Below are 14,141 nucleotides of genomic sequence, written 5' to 3' on the forward strand. Positions count from 1 at the left end.
CCCTGGCCAAATCTCTAGACTCACTGCTCCAGAACTGGAGATGGGTACAGTGGCCCATTCTTTAGAGTAACACCTCTGCTTTATGAGCAATGTGCTAGGTTGGAGCAGTAACCTCTGGTCTTCTCAGCTTGCCTCTCCTCATATGGAACCTCCATCCAATGAGTGAGCTGGGAGTGAGGGTGATCAATGCCCCAATATTCTCAGGCTGCCACACCTAGGGTAGAGTTCCTGCCCTGTGAGTGGGGGTTGTGTGGAAGAAGGGAGCTCGTGACCTCTTAGCTTTTTGCAAGGAATTTAGCAACTCAGAGCTCAAGGAGATGAGAAGCAGTGGCAGCCTTCACCTGCTGGTGAGATAGCGCATCCCATGCCTGGGAGCTGAGGGGAGGAGTTCCATCTTCTTGACTGCATCTACCTGGAGTAGAATTTCCATCATGCTGAGTAGCAGCAGGTGGGAGGAAGGAAATGGGTTGTGGCACAAGTGCCACCAACTCTCTCTGTTTTTATCAAGATTTAGTAGCTATCCCTGAATAAGTATTTCTTTATTTGCTGTAGGCTCTTAGGAAAATTTTCAGACTTTAACACTTTCAAAAAATACAATATTTACTAGTTACGGTTGTTCTAATTTGGAGCAGGTCCATTCAGCTCCTCATGCTATTATTCTCTAGTGAAACTCTACAAACACTGTTTCTTGACATTACCAGCATACTTTGTATCTGGGAGGTGAGGGGCTAAGGATAAAACACAACTGCTAGGACTTTGAAACTTGAATTGCAAAATTACTAACATCATATGAGGTACCAGCAAAACTTCCTAAAGATGGTATTATTAGATTCTTTCAGAAAATCATCTTCAATAAAATCTGTTCACTTCTGAAATACTTAGGACCTCATTGCTCTTAGAGCAATAATTTTTGCTTGTATTCCCTCCTCTGTGCCTGATTCACAAAATTCACCATCAAAATTTTACTTCAGGTATTAGAATGTTATATGATTTGTCTATAAGGTAAGAAAATTGACTTTTTAAACAAATACACTAGAAGCATTTATCCTATTTGGGTCCAACTCGAAGAGTTGGCTTCATCAAGCAGTCAGGTCCTGGTTGGATCAAGCGAAGTGTTTCCAGAGAGAGGTCAGAGACAGAATCTCAGGGTCTCTGGAGCAGTGGAAAGAAAGGAAGCCAAATGTCTAGTAGGAGTGGTGTCAAGTGAGACAACACTGTTGGAAAATGAGTCAATGGAGCAAAAGCCATAAGCATTAGCAACAGATTAGAGTCTAGGAATGAGTCAGGTTAGATGAAGAAATAAGATGGGAGCCAAGACAGTACTAGAGGAGTGCTGAATGTTGTGTTAATTACATGATGGAGGGGACACAGTTGCTTAAAGCCTTTACCCAGCAGGACCAGATTACCAAATGACAGCTGTCCTTTAAGACTGTCATCCTTGAAAACCCAGACACTTATGTCCTTACTGTTGCTATTGCTCAAATTTGGGATGCATCTCCTATTTCAGATGCACTTTCAAAGTGAATTTAAAATGAAAAAAAAAAAATAAAAAACAAAGGAAGAAAGAAAATCACTCCCCTTTCTTAATAGTCACACCTTGATTCCTGACTTTCAGCCAGTATTATTCAGTTTTTGCTGACTGCCTCCTTAAACCAAATTAACTCTTAAAGGATGCAATTTTGATACAACTGAAGATAAATCAGAGCATCTGACCTTCTGAAGTCTCACCTGAAGATCTGAAGATCTTTGAACAGGTAACCCTATCTACTAGGACCTGCCTTCCAACATGTGAAGGTATGGTAAGTATGAGCAAATAATCTTGTGATTATAACTGTTAGTCCACAGATCTGTTATTTCAAAGTTTTGGGAAGGCTTTTATGTTTTCTTTAAAGAAGTGGTTAGCCCAGGGCTAAGAGTTATAGAGAAAATAAGACTGAAGCAATACATAATAAGTCATGGAATGTCAAACTAAGAGACATAAGAGACATCTCAAATTGTTTCCTTTCATTGAGTCTAAACCAGAAAAGACATTTACTGACCAGAAATGAGAGATGGAGAGGGGCCCCTTGGCAAATAGTGGAAGCCATAATTGTAGGAATGGATGAAACCATTCAGAGGGAATTAACATTTCCTTTTTAACAAACAAGAATTTTCATCTTAAAGTTTCCATCCTTATTTTGATTTGGGATATCAACATTTCAATGATAGACACTGAGGATTATGTCAAAGTTAACAAAGTTTTGTTTGTTTGCTTTTTTACTGTAACTATTATTACTTATTTGTAATTTTTTCACGACAGGAAGCATACAGTAAGCCACACGCCAAAAACCACTTTTTGAAAATATATATAGAACATAACATATATGAGTGCAATTTAATAACTGATTATTTTAACTGATTGAAATCCTTGCTATAAACTGAAAATTTTTTCTATATAGCAAAGCTTCCAAACTATACTGCTAGTGATTATATCTACATTAGCAAAATATAAGTAATTTAGAGAAGAAAATTAAGTGCTAATTGCTGCTTCTATTAGCTTATTACTTGTTTTTTTTTTTTAACGTGGCTTACTCTTGTCTATGGTTTAGGCTGTATATGCAAATGTGCGTGTGTTATTACTTGTTTTTTTTAATACTGCATGAAGCTTTAAGAATTATCTTAAAGTATAATTTAATAAATTTTGAACTATATCTTTTCTTTTCACTATCATTAAAAGAGAATGGTTTAGTTTAAAGGAAACTGAAAAGATATGACAACTGCATGCAATATGGCCTGGTTTCTTTGGTTATAAAGGATGTTGAGAAAATTGTCAAAATCTGAATAAGGTCTACAGATTAGCTAAGAGTATTATGTCAATGTTAACTTCTTGATTTTGATAACTGTAGTGTGGTTATGTTGCCATGTCCTGGAGTAAACAGGGGTAGAGAGGATTCACGCCCGCAATTTGTTCTCAAACAGTTCTGAGGGGAGACAACGCATGTACATATGTGTGTATATATGTATATGTGTTTGTATGTGTGCATACACTCCAGGAACACTGATGCAATCCTTAAGAATTATACCAATTCAGTAATATTAAATGACTATATATAGAGTTCATATATATGTGTGTACACATATATATATAAACATATATAAACCCATATATCTCTATATATGAACAGTATATATATACATATATCAGTGTGTATATATAGAGAGAGAAAGAGGAATAAGGCAAATGTGGTAAAATGTTAACCTTTGAGAAATTAGGAATTCTTACAAAATTTCTGTAAGTAAAATTAGTTTAAAATAAAAACTTTAAAACAATAAAGAAGAGAGGGGCTGGCCCCGCGGCCGAGTGGTTAAGTTCGCGCGCTCCGCTGCAGGCGGCCCAGTGTTTCGTTGGTTCGAATCCTGGGCGCGGACATGGCAGTGCTCATCAGACCACGCTGAGGCAGCGTCCCACATGCCACAACTAGAAGGACCCACAACGAAATATACAACTATGTACCGGGGAGCTTTGGGGAGAGAAAGGAGAAAAATAAAATCTTTAAAAAACAATAAAGAAGAGAGCATAGTTTGATAATTACGAAATTCCAAAAGTGAGCAAAAGGTCACATACTATATTTCTAGCCAATAGGTGGTGCCAATAAGTACCAGTTTTCTTTTAATAATATTAGAAAGCCAAGTTTCTAAAAGCAATGTTCAGAAGTCAGGAGCACTGATACAATCCTTTAAAATTGTCCAATTCAACAATATTGAGTTAAATGACTACACTGGTACCTGTAGATAGGAGGTTCAACCCCTGAAATGCAATCTGACTCACTCAAAAGCCTCCTTTCACCTCAAAGAAAGAACACTGCTTACGTCCCGTGCGAAGTTAACCTGTTCTCCCTGTACACGTGGTTTCTTTATCTAGGTAACTCCCTTTACCCTTCCATGGGGGTTAAAAAGTACAATTGGCAGGAAGACAACCACGTACATTCATCTTACTAAGGCAAAAAGAAGGCTGTAGAACCTGACCTGATTAGCAGAAACGATTTCTTCTAGTTGTAAGCTACATGTGCAAACTACAGGAGTTGGGATTTCACAAATACACAGAGAATACGAAAAGATTTTGAAGTTTCTCTTAGGACATACTGAACTAGAGCCAATGATTTTTACACAATTTATTTCAAGTCACAGAACTGAATTTGCCTCAGGAAATCATATCGGTTCAGTCTTACTTCACATTCCTAGAATTCAACTGCTAATGTCTATCAGAGGTGACATTTATAATAACCATTTGCTCAACAAACCTAAACCAGGCTCATTTTAATGAATATTTTTAGAATTTCAAATTCTTACAATATTACTTTTGGATTTTAAAATTCCCACAGAGCACCACTTTGGAAATTTTGAATTACTCAACCTAACTAAATCTAACCGTAGAGATACATTAATTCAATTTTTTTTTTAATCTTTAAAAGTCAAATGGATCACTTGCAATTTTCTCCCAGTTTCTAAACTCAACAAAGATAGTGGTTAATGTAGCTTTGCAGCATAAGTCTTAGGTTAGAAGGAAAAACGCCAGCTAACCAGACGAGTTCCCATATCTATTAAACAGAAAAGATTACAACTCCAAGAAGAAGGAGGACTTCAATGAAGCATAAAGGGCCTGGAAATTAGCCTGTAAAATGTGTTTCAAAACTAATTTCAAAGTTATTCTTTTTTTCTTTTTTTAGTACCAATGACCAAGGAATAGCAGGAAGAAAGCAGGAACAGATACTTTGTTGAGTGAACTCAATTCTCTTGAAAACATTTGACTGCACTGCTTCCATTTAATCAACAATTCCATGGTCCAAGGAGAAAACAATGGAAGTCAACATATCTAGCCATTGTGATAGTCTGAACATTAGGGCACCCCAATTTCCAATTTCAATTCGTGTATTGTTGTTTCCCTCACTATTTTTTGCCCCCTTCCAATAATAAAGGCAAACAGCTCCTGAATACCTATCTGTTGTTCTTATAACGGCCTTTTCTCAAGACAGGGAATAGATTAGGGAGACAGAGAACAGACGACCCACCAAGACTGAAGGGTAGAAACTTCAGTGGAAAGAGTAAAGGGCTTGTTTATTTCTTAAAGTTTCTTCCTGAGTTTCTCTCTCTGGAGCAGTATTTTGGAGAGATGAGGCTTAGGGCTGGGTTTGCCTTGGCTTGAGAGAGCTGGAAGGGATCAGGTGGAGACCAGAGGAATGGAAGGCAGATAGATGCTTGCTGCGTGCAGCTGGCTGGGACTCAGGCTTGAAGGGAGAAGGATGGAGAGGGTCTGGGTCATAAGGAAAAGAGGGCAGACAGGACCTTGCAGCAGAAGCCAAGTACAAAGAGCATACATTTGGCTGCTTAGGAATCTAAGTATCACAGAAGGCAGCAAAAGAGAGGATGGATTCTGCTAAAGGGAGGGGAAACCCTTTATACAGGGCTCTATAGTACAATGGCTTCTTTCACTCTTCCCAAAGATGCAACATGTCGTTTTTCATTTCAGGACAGTGGCTGTAAGCAGAGAAGCTAACACTCAGGGAATAAGGTAGTTTGGATCTCACTGTCTGGTAGTCTCACTCAGGATTCCAGCAAAAATAAGTGGTCAGTTGGTCAATAAAATTGACTAAGCACATGGAACATGTGAGCATATCTAAACACCAAGGAAATAGAATGTGCTGTCCTTCCTTCCTGGAGTTAATCCATGTAATCAGAATGATAACAATTAAATTTAAAACACCTAAGAAGAGATAGTAGCAATCAAATCAGCAGAGACAAGATGGAAGAAATAAAGAGTAGGAAGGGCTGGTTGAATGATCCAGCCTATCAATAATCCAACTATGTTATTCTTGACGTCTTCATTAAGGAGATCACACGAGGATCCATTTTGAGAAAATGAAACAAGGTGACCTGACAACACGAAGGGGTAAAATATTCCAGATGATGACTCCAGAGTAAGTGAACGACAATAATAACTAAATTGAATAGACCCTTCTTATGAATCAAGTCCTCTGCTATGTGCTTTGCATATATTTTCTCTTTTAATCCTCACAATAAAATCTTTCCATCCTTAAAAAATGATGCTACTGTTATCCCAGTGAAAGTGTGATCCACACCCAGGACATCCTATTTCTAGAGGCAAGGCTCTTAGAGGCAATACTCTCTAAGTGATGACTCCTGTCTGTAAGCAGAGAGAAATTGGTGGTTTGGCTTGACTGGAACCCTGACCACTAACAGAGGCTTCCTAGGATATAGAATCAATTACATTAGGAATCTATCTGGAGGTATAATCATCGAGAACTTCGCCATGATTTCAGGAGGCAACTGGGTATCCCCTCAGAGTTAGGACAACGATATATTCAAACAACACAACAACAGAGGAAGTTTGTTCTGCATGAGGCATACTGCAAAGAAGAAAGGCTTGGGAGTTGACAAGGAGTTGGGAAAGAAATGTGTCACAGCGGTCCCCACATTCTGCTTAGTGAAGGCTGCATCTATGATGGTAGAGAGGGAAGGGAATACATGGGAAAAATCAGAGGGCCAGGGTTAGTTTTATATTTATTTATTCACATAAGGAAGCAAATGTAAGCAAATTAAGAGTAAAAGCACTCTTGGGGAGAAAGAACAAGATACACAAGGGCCATAGACTCCCCTCTCCACAGTTAGTGGGCAGAAGGAATGGAGCATGGCATAACAAATTTGTTTGCGAGGCATGAAAAGAACTTAAAAAAAATCCTTTAAATCAAGTCCAGAGCAGCACTGTCTAACAGAAATATGAGTCACCAATGAACTAAAAATTTTTCTAAGTAGCCATTTTAAAAAAGTGAAAACAAACAAAATTAATTTTAGTAATATAGTCCATTTAACCCAATATCTCCACAATGTTATCTTTCAACATGTAATGACTATATAAATTATTAATGGGATATTTTACATTCAGTTTATTGTACCAAGTCTTCAAAATATGGTATATATTTTACAATTACAGCACACCTCAATCCTGGTGCTGTAGTAGCCTCATATCTACTTCTCAATAGCCACATGTGGCTAGTGCCTACCAAACTGGACAGCACAGGTCTAGAGTGTATTTAATGATAAAAAATAATCCTTGGTATCAAGAAACACCAGAAGGTTTAAAACAAAACTATTGGATTTGGCTAGAAGTCTACCAACAAATTCAGCAAAATAAGTTTTTAAAAAGCAGCAGCTCTACCATTTTACTGAAGGTACATTTAAATGAAATCATTTGGTCCCATACACAATAAGTGCTATTATAATTCTTTTACAGGAAATGCAAAGACAAGTGCATGTACCAGTTTCTAAAGTATACTTTTCACTTCATGTTGTATTCTACCATCTCCTCCTGGTTCTTTAGGGACTCCGCCCTCAACAGTAAGTATAAGGCTCTTGCTTATTTAGTGGGAGATGGAGGACTTAGTGTGAATCCAATAAAACCCAAGCTACCTCCCCAGCTCTTGGGAGAGGGAGGAGAAAACTGACCTCACCACTTATTACAGCCTGAAGTGTTGCCTCATGCATGATTGTGGATATTTACGCCCTCAATGAACTGAACCACAAAGCTTCTGTCTGCAGTTACTTTTTCTTTGTGGGTCATTTTTTGCCTAGCAAAATGGGTGCAGGTCTGAAAAAAGGGCAGTCTGAACTTAAATTCTGGTTCTTCTAATTGCCAGACAAGTTGGACTCTAACACAAATATCTGTATTCAAGGTACTTTAAAAATCAGTTTAAAAAAACAACGCATTCAGTTCAAATAACAGCTTACTTAATTTGAAGTTTCTTTACATCAATGAAAGCACATAGCTGCACAGTTTATTTTGCTTCAACATAGGTTTGAAGGGGGGACAGAAAGCACACAATATTCACCAAGTTTTTGTCTACTGACCAAACTTAAAGACGTCAGTATATGTACAACATATTCAATAATATGTTACTAGGATAAGACTATGTACCATACAATATATTACATATAACTTACAATGCTATATTTCAGTTCCCTTCTGAACAAGTGCACACACATTTTTCTCTACATGACACTGCAGTCGACATCACTCTCCTTCTTAGCCAATTTCAGTACGTGAGCCTGCATGTTTGTTCTCCAGTACAATAATGTTGCTTCCAGCTATAGGCAGTGAAGCACAGTTTTCCTGGACATTACTGACAGATTTCCATTCATCAATCCTATTCCACACAATAGTCATGAGCTCAAACTTAACTGTCATTAGGTTTTTAGCAATCAGTAATAACTTAGAGGTCTCAAGACTTGGTACCATTGAACAAATTCAGACACTCTGCCTTGTTGCAAATCAGAACAGAATACATTTTTTAGAGACAATAATAGCTACAAACCTATCATAGCAAAGGAAGATGTACCAGAATGTTGATTGAGCATTTTTAAAGATAGGGAATGAACAGAGAGGAAAACAAAGGGCAGGTCATTTCCTTCTTACACAGATAAAAGAAAGGGCCTGAGATGAAAAGCGCAAGGAGAGTCGTCAGCTTCACATACTCACCTGCATTGGAGCCAGTCAAATTATAGCGCGCATTCAGCTTTTTGATGATGTTCTCGTGGATTTGGTACCACTCACTCTCTGTGTTACACCTATAAAAACATTAACAATCTGTTAAGCTTTGAGGATGCCTGAGATCAAGCAATGACCTTAACAGCACACTTGCTCTTTTTGGTATAACTACTATAACGTGCTTCCTTAAACCTCCTTGGAGCTTCCAACAACTCACTTCGACTGACTGTCATTTTCAGCACAGTTGCCCCAAGATGAGCAGGAATGCCCATATCTGGTAATGCATGGCCACCTACTTCATGCCAGAGGCAACCAGGATGAACAACTCACAGATTGGGAGAGCACCTCTCCCCCATCAAAATCTCAGAGAACACTGCACACGGGGGAACACAGACTAAGCATCTGACTCCTTGGATTTGAATCCTCACTATTAACTGAGTTATGTTCTTTGGGCAAGTAATTTACCCTCTCTGTGCCGAGATTTCTTCATCTGTGAAATGTGAGTAACATACTAGAACATTAACTAAGCTTGGGCTTAGGATAATGCCCAGTATATGGTAAATGCTCAATAAATGTTAGAATGTGTTAGCAAGTCTCTGCCTACAATAACCTGACCAAGTTCGGCTAGAACCAAAATGCAACAAACCAAGCAAAATGAAATTGAGGGGAATACAACTTGCACTGGCAAAAGGCTGGCAAAGCCTTTTCCACTTCTGGGCTGAAAGGCACATCTCTGCCTTTTCACTCTCTCAGCCATTTCTACCTTGTTCTTTTAGCTCATATCACTTGTTAGCTCATGTTATCTTTGTTTACATGACGTAGTTCATCTAGGAGACTCTTCGGGTTCTTGAGGATTGGATCTAGGACTGCTTGATATCTGTGTCTCCCTTGGTACTCCGAACATTGTGAATGCTTAAAAAACATCAGCTCCAGGAATGAATGGTTGGATGTCCCTCTGACTGGCAACTCCTGATCATTCCTAAATATCTGAGTCTGTTATCCCTCTTTAATGACAGGACTCTCCTAATTAGGCCAGGGAGAATCTCCCTCATCTGGACATGTTTGTAAATTTGCTACTGTCTTTTATTAACCACAAATGCTCCCTGCCAAGAGTCTTGAATATCAAAGTTCCATACACTATCAATCAAAATGTTCCACAGTACAGATTCCTTTTCCTCGTGATTTTGTCTGTAGCCAATAATTCACAATTTGCTTACATATTTATTTATTTCACCACCATAGGCTTTTCCAGGATGAACATGATGGAGGTTATTTTTCGAGCCAGTTAACAGTAGGATACCAAACAGAGCACTGAATCTTGGAAGGCTGGAAAATTAAGATGAAATGAAACCATCCCACCTGTCCAGCTGTAAGACACTAAATTGCCATTTGGTACATCCTGCCTCCAGTTTTCTTATTTCAGCTCAGTGGGGAAGGAAGAAAGATGGCTTGCTTCCTATTAGATAGCTAAGTGACTCCAGAATTCATGCTTTTAACCTACAAGACTCCAAATAAAATCAAAGCTCCCAAAGTATGTGACTGAAATATCTTCCAGACTCAGATGAGGTCCTTGTTATTGTTCTATATTTGAGTCCCAGATGGGCTAAGGATTCATCACCTTAACAGAAATTTCTTCGAAATTATTTCTAACTGGCACTTCCGTAAAATGTTTCACTAAATTCAAGTTCCTTCTTAATCTACAGTGACTGTTTTAACTGGCTAGTACTCCTCTTATAACCACTTCATAATTTGCCGAACTGGCATTTTTAAGAGATCACTCTTCCAGCAAGAATAACCCCAAATCTTATGTGATACTTATGAAAAAACAGACATTAAAAACCACAAAGGGCAGTAGAATTTATTTTTATGAGAGCTCGTGTCTCCCATAAGCAGAGCTGGGATTCATGGGTCTTCTTTAGCCAGCTGCATAATCAAGGGTGATGTATGCAACTGTTGGTCCCTCAGTTTTCCCAATGGCAAGATAAATATAACAATTCCTACCCACACCTGGAAAGACTATTCAAAGAAACAATGAGATTGTGTTTGTGAAGAATTTTGGTTTTCTTAAAAAGCAATGTCACATAATAGCATCATTATCACATTACTAGACAGTGGTGTGAAATAACACCCAGAAACATACAACCTGGTAACGTGAGAGCTCAGGTTCTAAAGTCTGACAGTCTTAACTTCAAATCTGGCTCCCGTTCTTATTAGCCAGGTGACTTTGGGCAAGTTATTTAGCCTCTCTGTCCCCTTATGTGTAAAACTGAACATCTGCTTCAAGGTTTTGTTATGAGGAAAAAGTGACATGATACATACATGCAAAATGTTTAACACAGTTCCTCACACATAGTAAGCACTGTGCAAGGTGGCCATTAACACCAGTATTATTTCAAACAAACTGTATTTTATGACCTCCAGTAGAGTTTGGAAAGTGGATTACCATGGATTTAAGCCCAACTACCAAAATTGAGTGTTGCCATGTGATAAAAAGAGTAGCAAATCTTACTCTCCACTAGTTTCACCACAAGGTTTCAAGTTTAAAGTCAGCGTCATCGATTTTCTCTCTCTTAAAAGAGATAAACAGAGTTTCTGGTCCTAAACCACAGGCTATAGACAAATCTTTGTCAACTAATTAGCAAATGTGTAGCAGAGGTCCCAGGGGCACTAGGTGGAGAACAGATAAATCCATGAAATCCTGCAGAATAGTCAAAAAGCAATTTGAAGTATATGTCCCAGAGGCAGTGGGCTGGTTGTATTACTTCCACATCTGAAAAAACTATTGACAGACACTGGATATATCAACTCAACTGCCAGAACACGAAACTAAAGCAAGCTTGCTCACGGAGGTGGTCAGTGGTGTGGTCCTCAAACCAGGAATGTGGAAAGCACCTCCCCCACCCTCTCCACCCTCAGCGGGTTTGCTCTGGGGATATCACTGCACATCAACTCTCAACTTCCACACCTATGGGGAGGTGCTCCGGGTGGGATGATAGGAAATCACGTGCATTTTAAACATCATTTAACTTAGGATTTGGAATACATTACGTGATTTTCTTAGTGAAGTGTTACAGGTTGAACTGTGTCCCCCTAGAAAGATAATGTTGAAGTCCTAACCCCTAATATCTCAGAATATGACCTTATTTGGAAATAAGGTCTTTACACAGGTAATCAAGTTAAAATTAGGTCACTAGGGTGGGCCCTAACCCAATATGACTACGTCCTTAAAAAGGGGGGAAATTTGGACACACACACACAGGGAGGTCATGTGAAGATGAAGGCAGAGATCTCAGTGATGCATCTACAAGTCATGGAATGCCAAAAACCACCAGCAAACCTCCAGAAACTAGGAGAGAGGCATGGAACACATTCTCCCTGACAGCCCTCAGAAGGAACCAACCCTGCTGACACTTTGATCTAGGACTCCTAGCCTCCAGAACAGGGAGACAATACATTTCTGTTGCTTAAGCCTCCCTGTTTATGATACTTGGTCACAGCAGCCCTAGCAAACTCATAATATATAAAGAGAAGGGAAATCACCTGAACTTCCCTTTCCTAATTCTAATTAATTTATATTAAAAATGATTTCCATTTTCTAAGAACAAATTAACTCTCTAGGGATAAAGAAATGTTAGGGTTTTAAACTCACAGAGGAGATACTCTACAGTGGACGGTTCACTCAGTTGATGAACTATATTCTTTGGTTCTCAATTTCGTAATTCCTCTGCCTGGCAAATGGTAATTGTGGGCTCACCTGCAGCCGGTCTACAGATTAGTGAGCTTTTGAGCAATGGCTCATAAACTCAACCCATCCCTGCTCTTTCACGTAAAGTAGCATCACCAGGTAGGAGCCACATGTGCCTCTGTACCCGCCCCAGCCCCCAGCACACGTGTGCTTCTTACATGTACACTTTCAGGATGAGGTCATCTTTGGTCTCTCCTGTCAGCAGGTCAGCAATGCTAAGAACAGCACAGCCAAAGGGTCGCCGGTACTGGACACTACAGGCATTCTTTTTCTCTCCTGCCCCCATTCGACCTGTCCAATTACAAAGCAAACATGGCCCAAGGAGCCATTGATTAGCACACCTTAAATAGATACAGCTACAAGATAGGCCACATGAAATGGGACTGGGCGATGGAAATGACACAGGTTTGGGGCAACAGAAGATGTTGCTTCATTTCTGCACTCTCCTTGCCAACCACCTAGCTATGTGACCTCAGGCTTAACTCTGGGCATCAGTTATCATCTATGAAACATGAAGACGGGAGCTGATCCCAGGTTTGGGAACCCTCTCCCCAAGGACTCAGGAAGCACTCCAGGAGGTTCACATCAATAAAAGCAGTAATAGTGCCTATTTTATTTCCCTATTTTTAAAAAATTCAATTTTCAAAAAACTAATTCAAATATTTCACCTTTGAAAGGAAGTAGTTTAAGATTCTCTGAAGGTACAGCTAGTAAACTAGGGGACCAAATGAGCCTGCCTTTCCCTGACTCAGGGCTCAGGTTGACGGTAACTAAGCCAATCGCTGAAACCTCCTGGGATGGTTATCACTCTGACACAGTTTCAGCTTGTTTAAACTGCTATATCTTTTTAAGTATGTTATTCAAATATTGTTTTAATTTATTATTGTATTTAATTACCAACAAATTATTTTGAAGACAGAAAGCAGAAAGTATATTGAAGCTGAAATATAACAAGTTAATGTGAAGAAAAATAATTTTTAAAAAAATCTGCAAATCTGTTTCCCAATGCTTAGCAACACACCTATAGATGGTTTCCATCCGAGCAAAATTGTCCTACAGCACATTTAGATGACTCTAGCACTTGCCAGTCCAACATTAAATAGACAAAAAGGGATGGCAATACCCAATTTGGCTTTCATTCTTCAGTAATAAAAACTGCCTCTGCAAGAAATCATTTCCAGGGAAATGCTTACAAATAGCAGCTCAAAAACCTCTCATTTTATCAGTTAGAATCAAAACTAAAACATGGTCAAAATAAGTCAGTTGCTTTTAGTTGTGCAAAATGTAAGAATATCAAAAATCATGTTTTCATGACCTGATGGTGTAATATGTGGCCAATTATCAATGTTTTACTATAAATTTCACCTGCAAATCAAACCTTTTATAACGTCACATTTGAATTTATTTATCAACGAATCATACTTTCACTTACAGAATTGATTTAAACAAATTTAAAATTTTGGTCACTCGTTAAATGGAAAAAAAGTCTAGTTTGTCTCTATTTTGACTACTACTACAGACTGTATTAGGATGAAATATATACTCCAATCTTTATTGATATCACGATTTGAAATATAATTTTTTCCCATTTAATCATTTCCTTGTAAATGCAAGCTGACGGAGACAATAGAAAATCTGAGTAGAGTATTTTAAAGTTATTTAACCTCATACAAGAAGTTTATTAGCTAAAAAAAACATAAAACAAAAAACTCGAACCTCTCAACAAGATTATTCCCAAGGACTCTTCTAGACTCTAAATTCCTGGGAGTTTATACATGGCATGCATGTCACTCCTTTTTTCTACCCCCTTCAGCTAGAAGTGCACTAAAGAAAAAACAGTGGGTTCTTGGGGCGGAC

At 38.6% G+C, this 14,141-nt stretch overlaps 1 protein-coding gene across 7 annotated transcripts in view; it reads right to left on the reverse strand.

The window, feature by feature from the left end:
* The window catches only part of DOCK4 (dedicator of cytokinesis 4), a 435,623-nt gene that overhangs the window by 190,145 nt on the left and 231,337 nt on the right, over positions 1-14,141 (reverse strand). For all 7 annotated transcript variants that reach the window (XM_070264886.1, XM_070264887.1, XM_005609313.4 and 4 more), the window contains exons 11-12: positions 12,443-12,575; positions 8,531-8,619 (exon numbers count right to left, since the gene is read on the reverse strand). In XM_070264886.1, the coding sequence (XP_070120987.1) occupies positions 8,531-8,619; positions 12,443-12,575 (222 nt within the window). The remainder of the gene's footprint in view (positions 1-8,530; positions 8,620-12,442; positions 12,576-14,141) is intronic.

Source organism: Equus caballus, chromosome 4 (assembly GCF_041296265.1).
Source record: "Equus caballus isolate H_3958 breed thoroughbred chromosome 4, TB-T2T, whole genome shotgun sequence".
Classification (NCBI taxonomy): domain Eukaryota; kingdom Metazoa; phylum Chordata; class Mammalia; order Perissodactyla; family Equidae; genus Equus; species Equus caballus.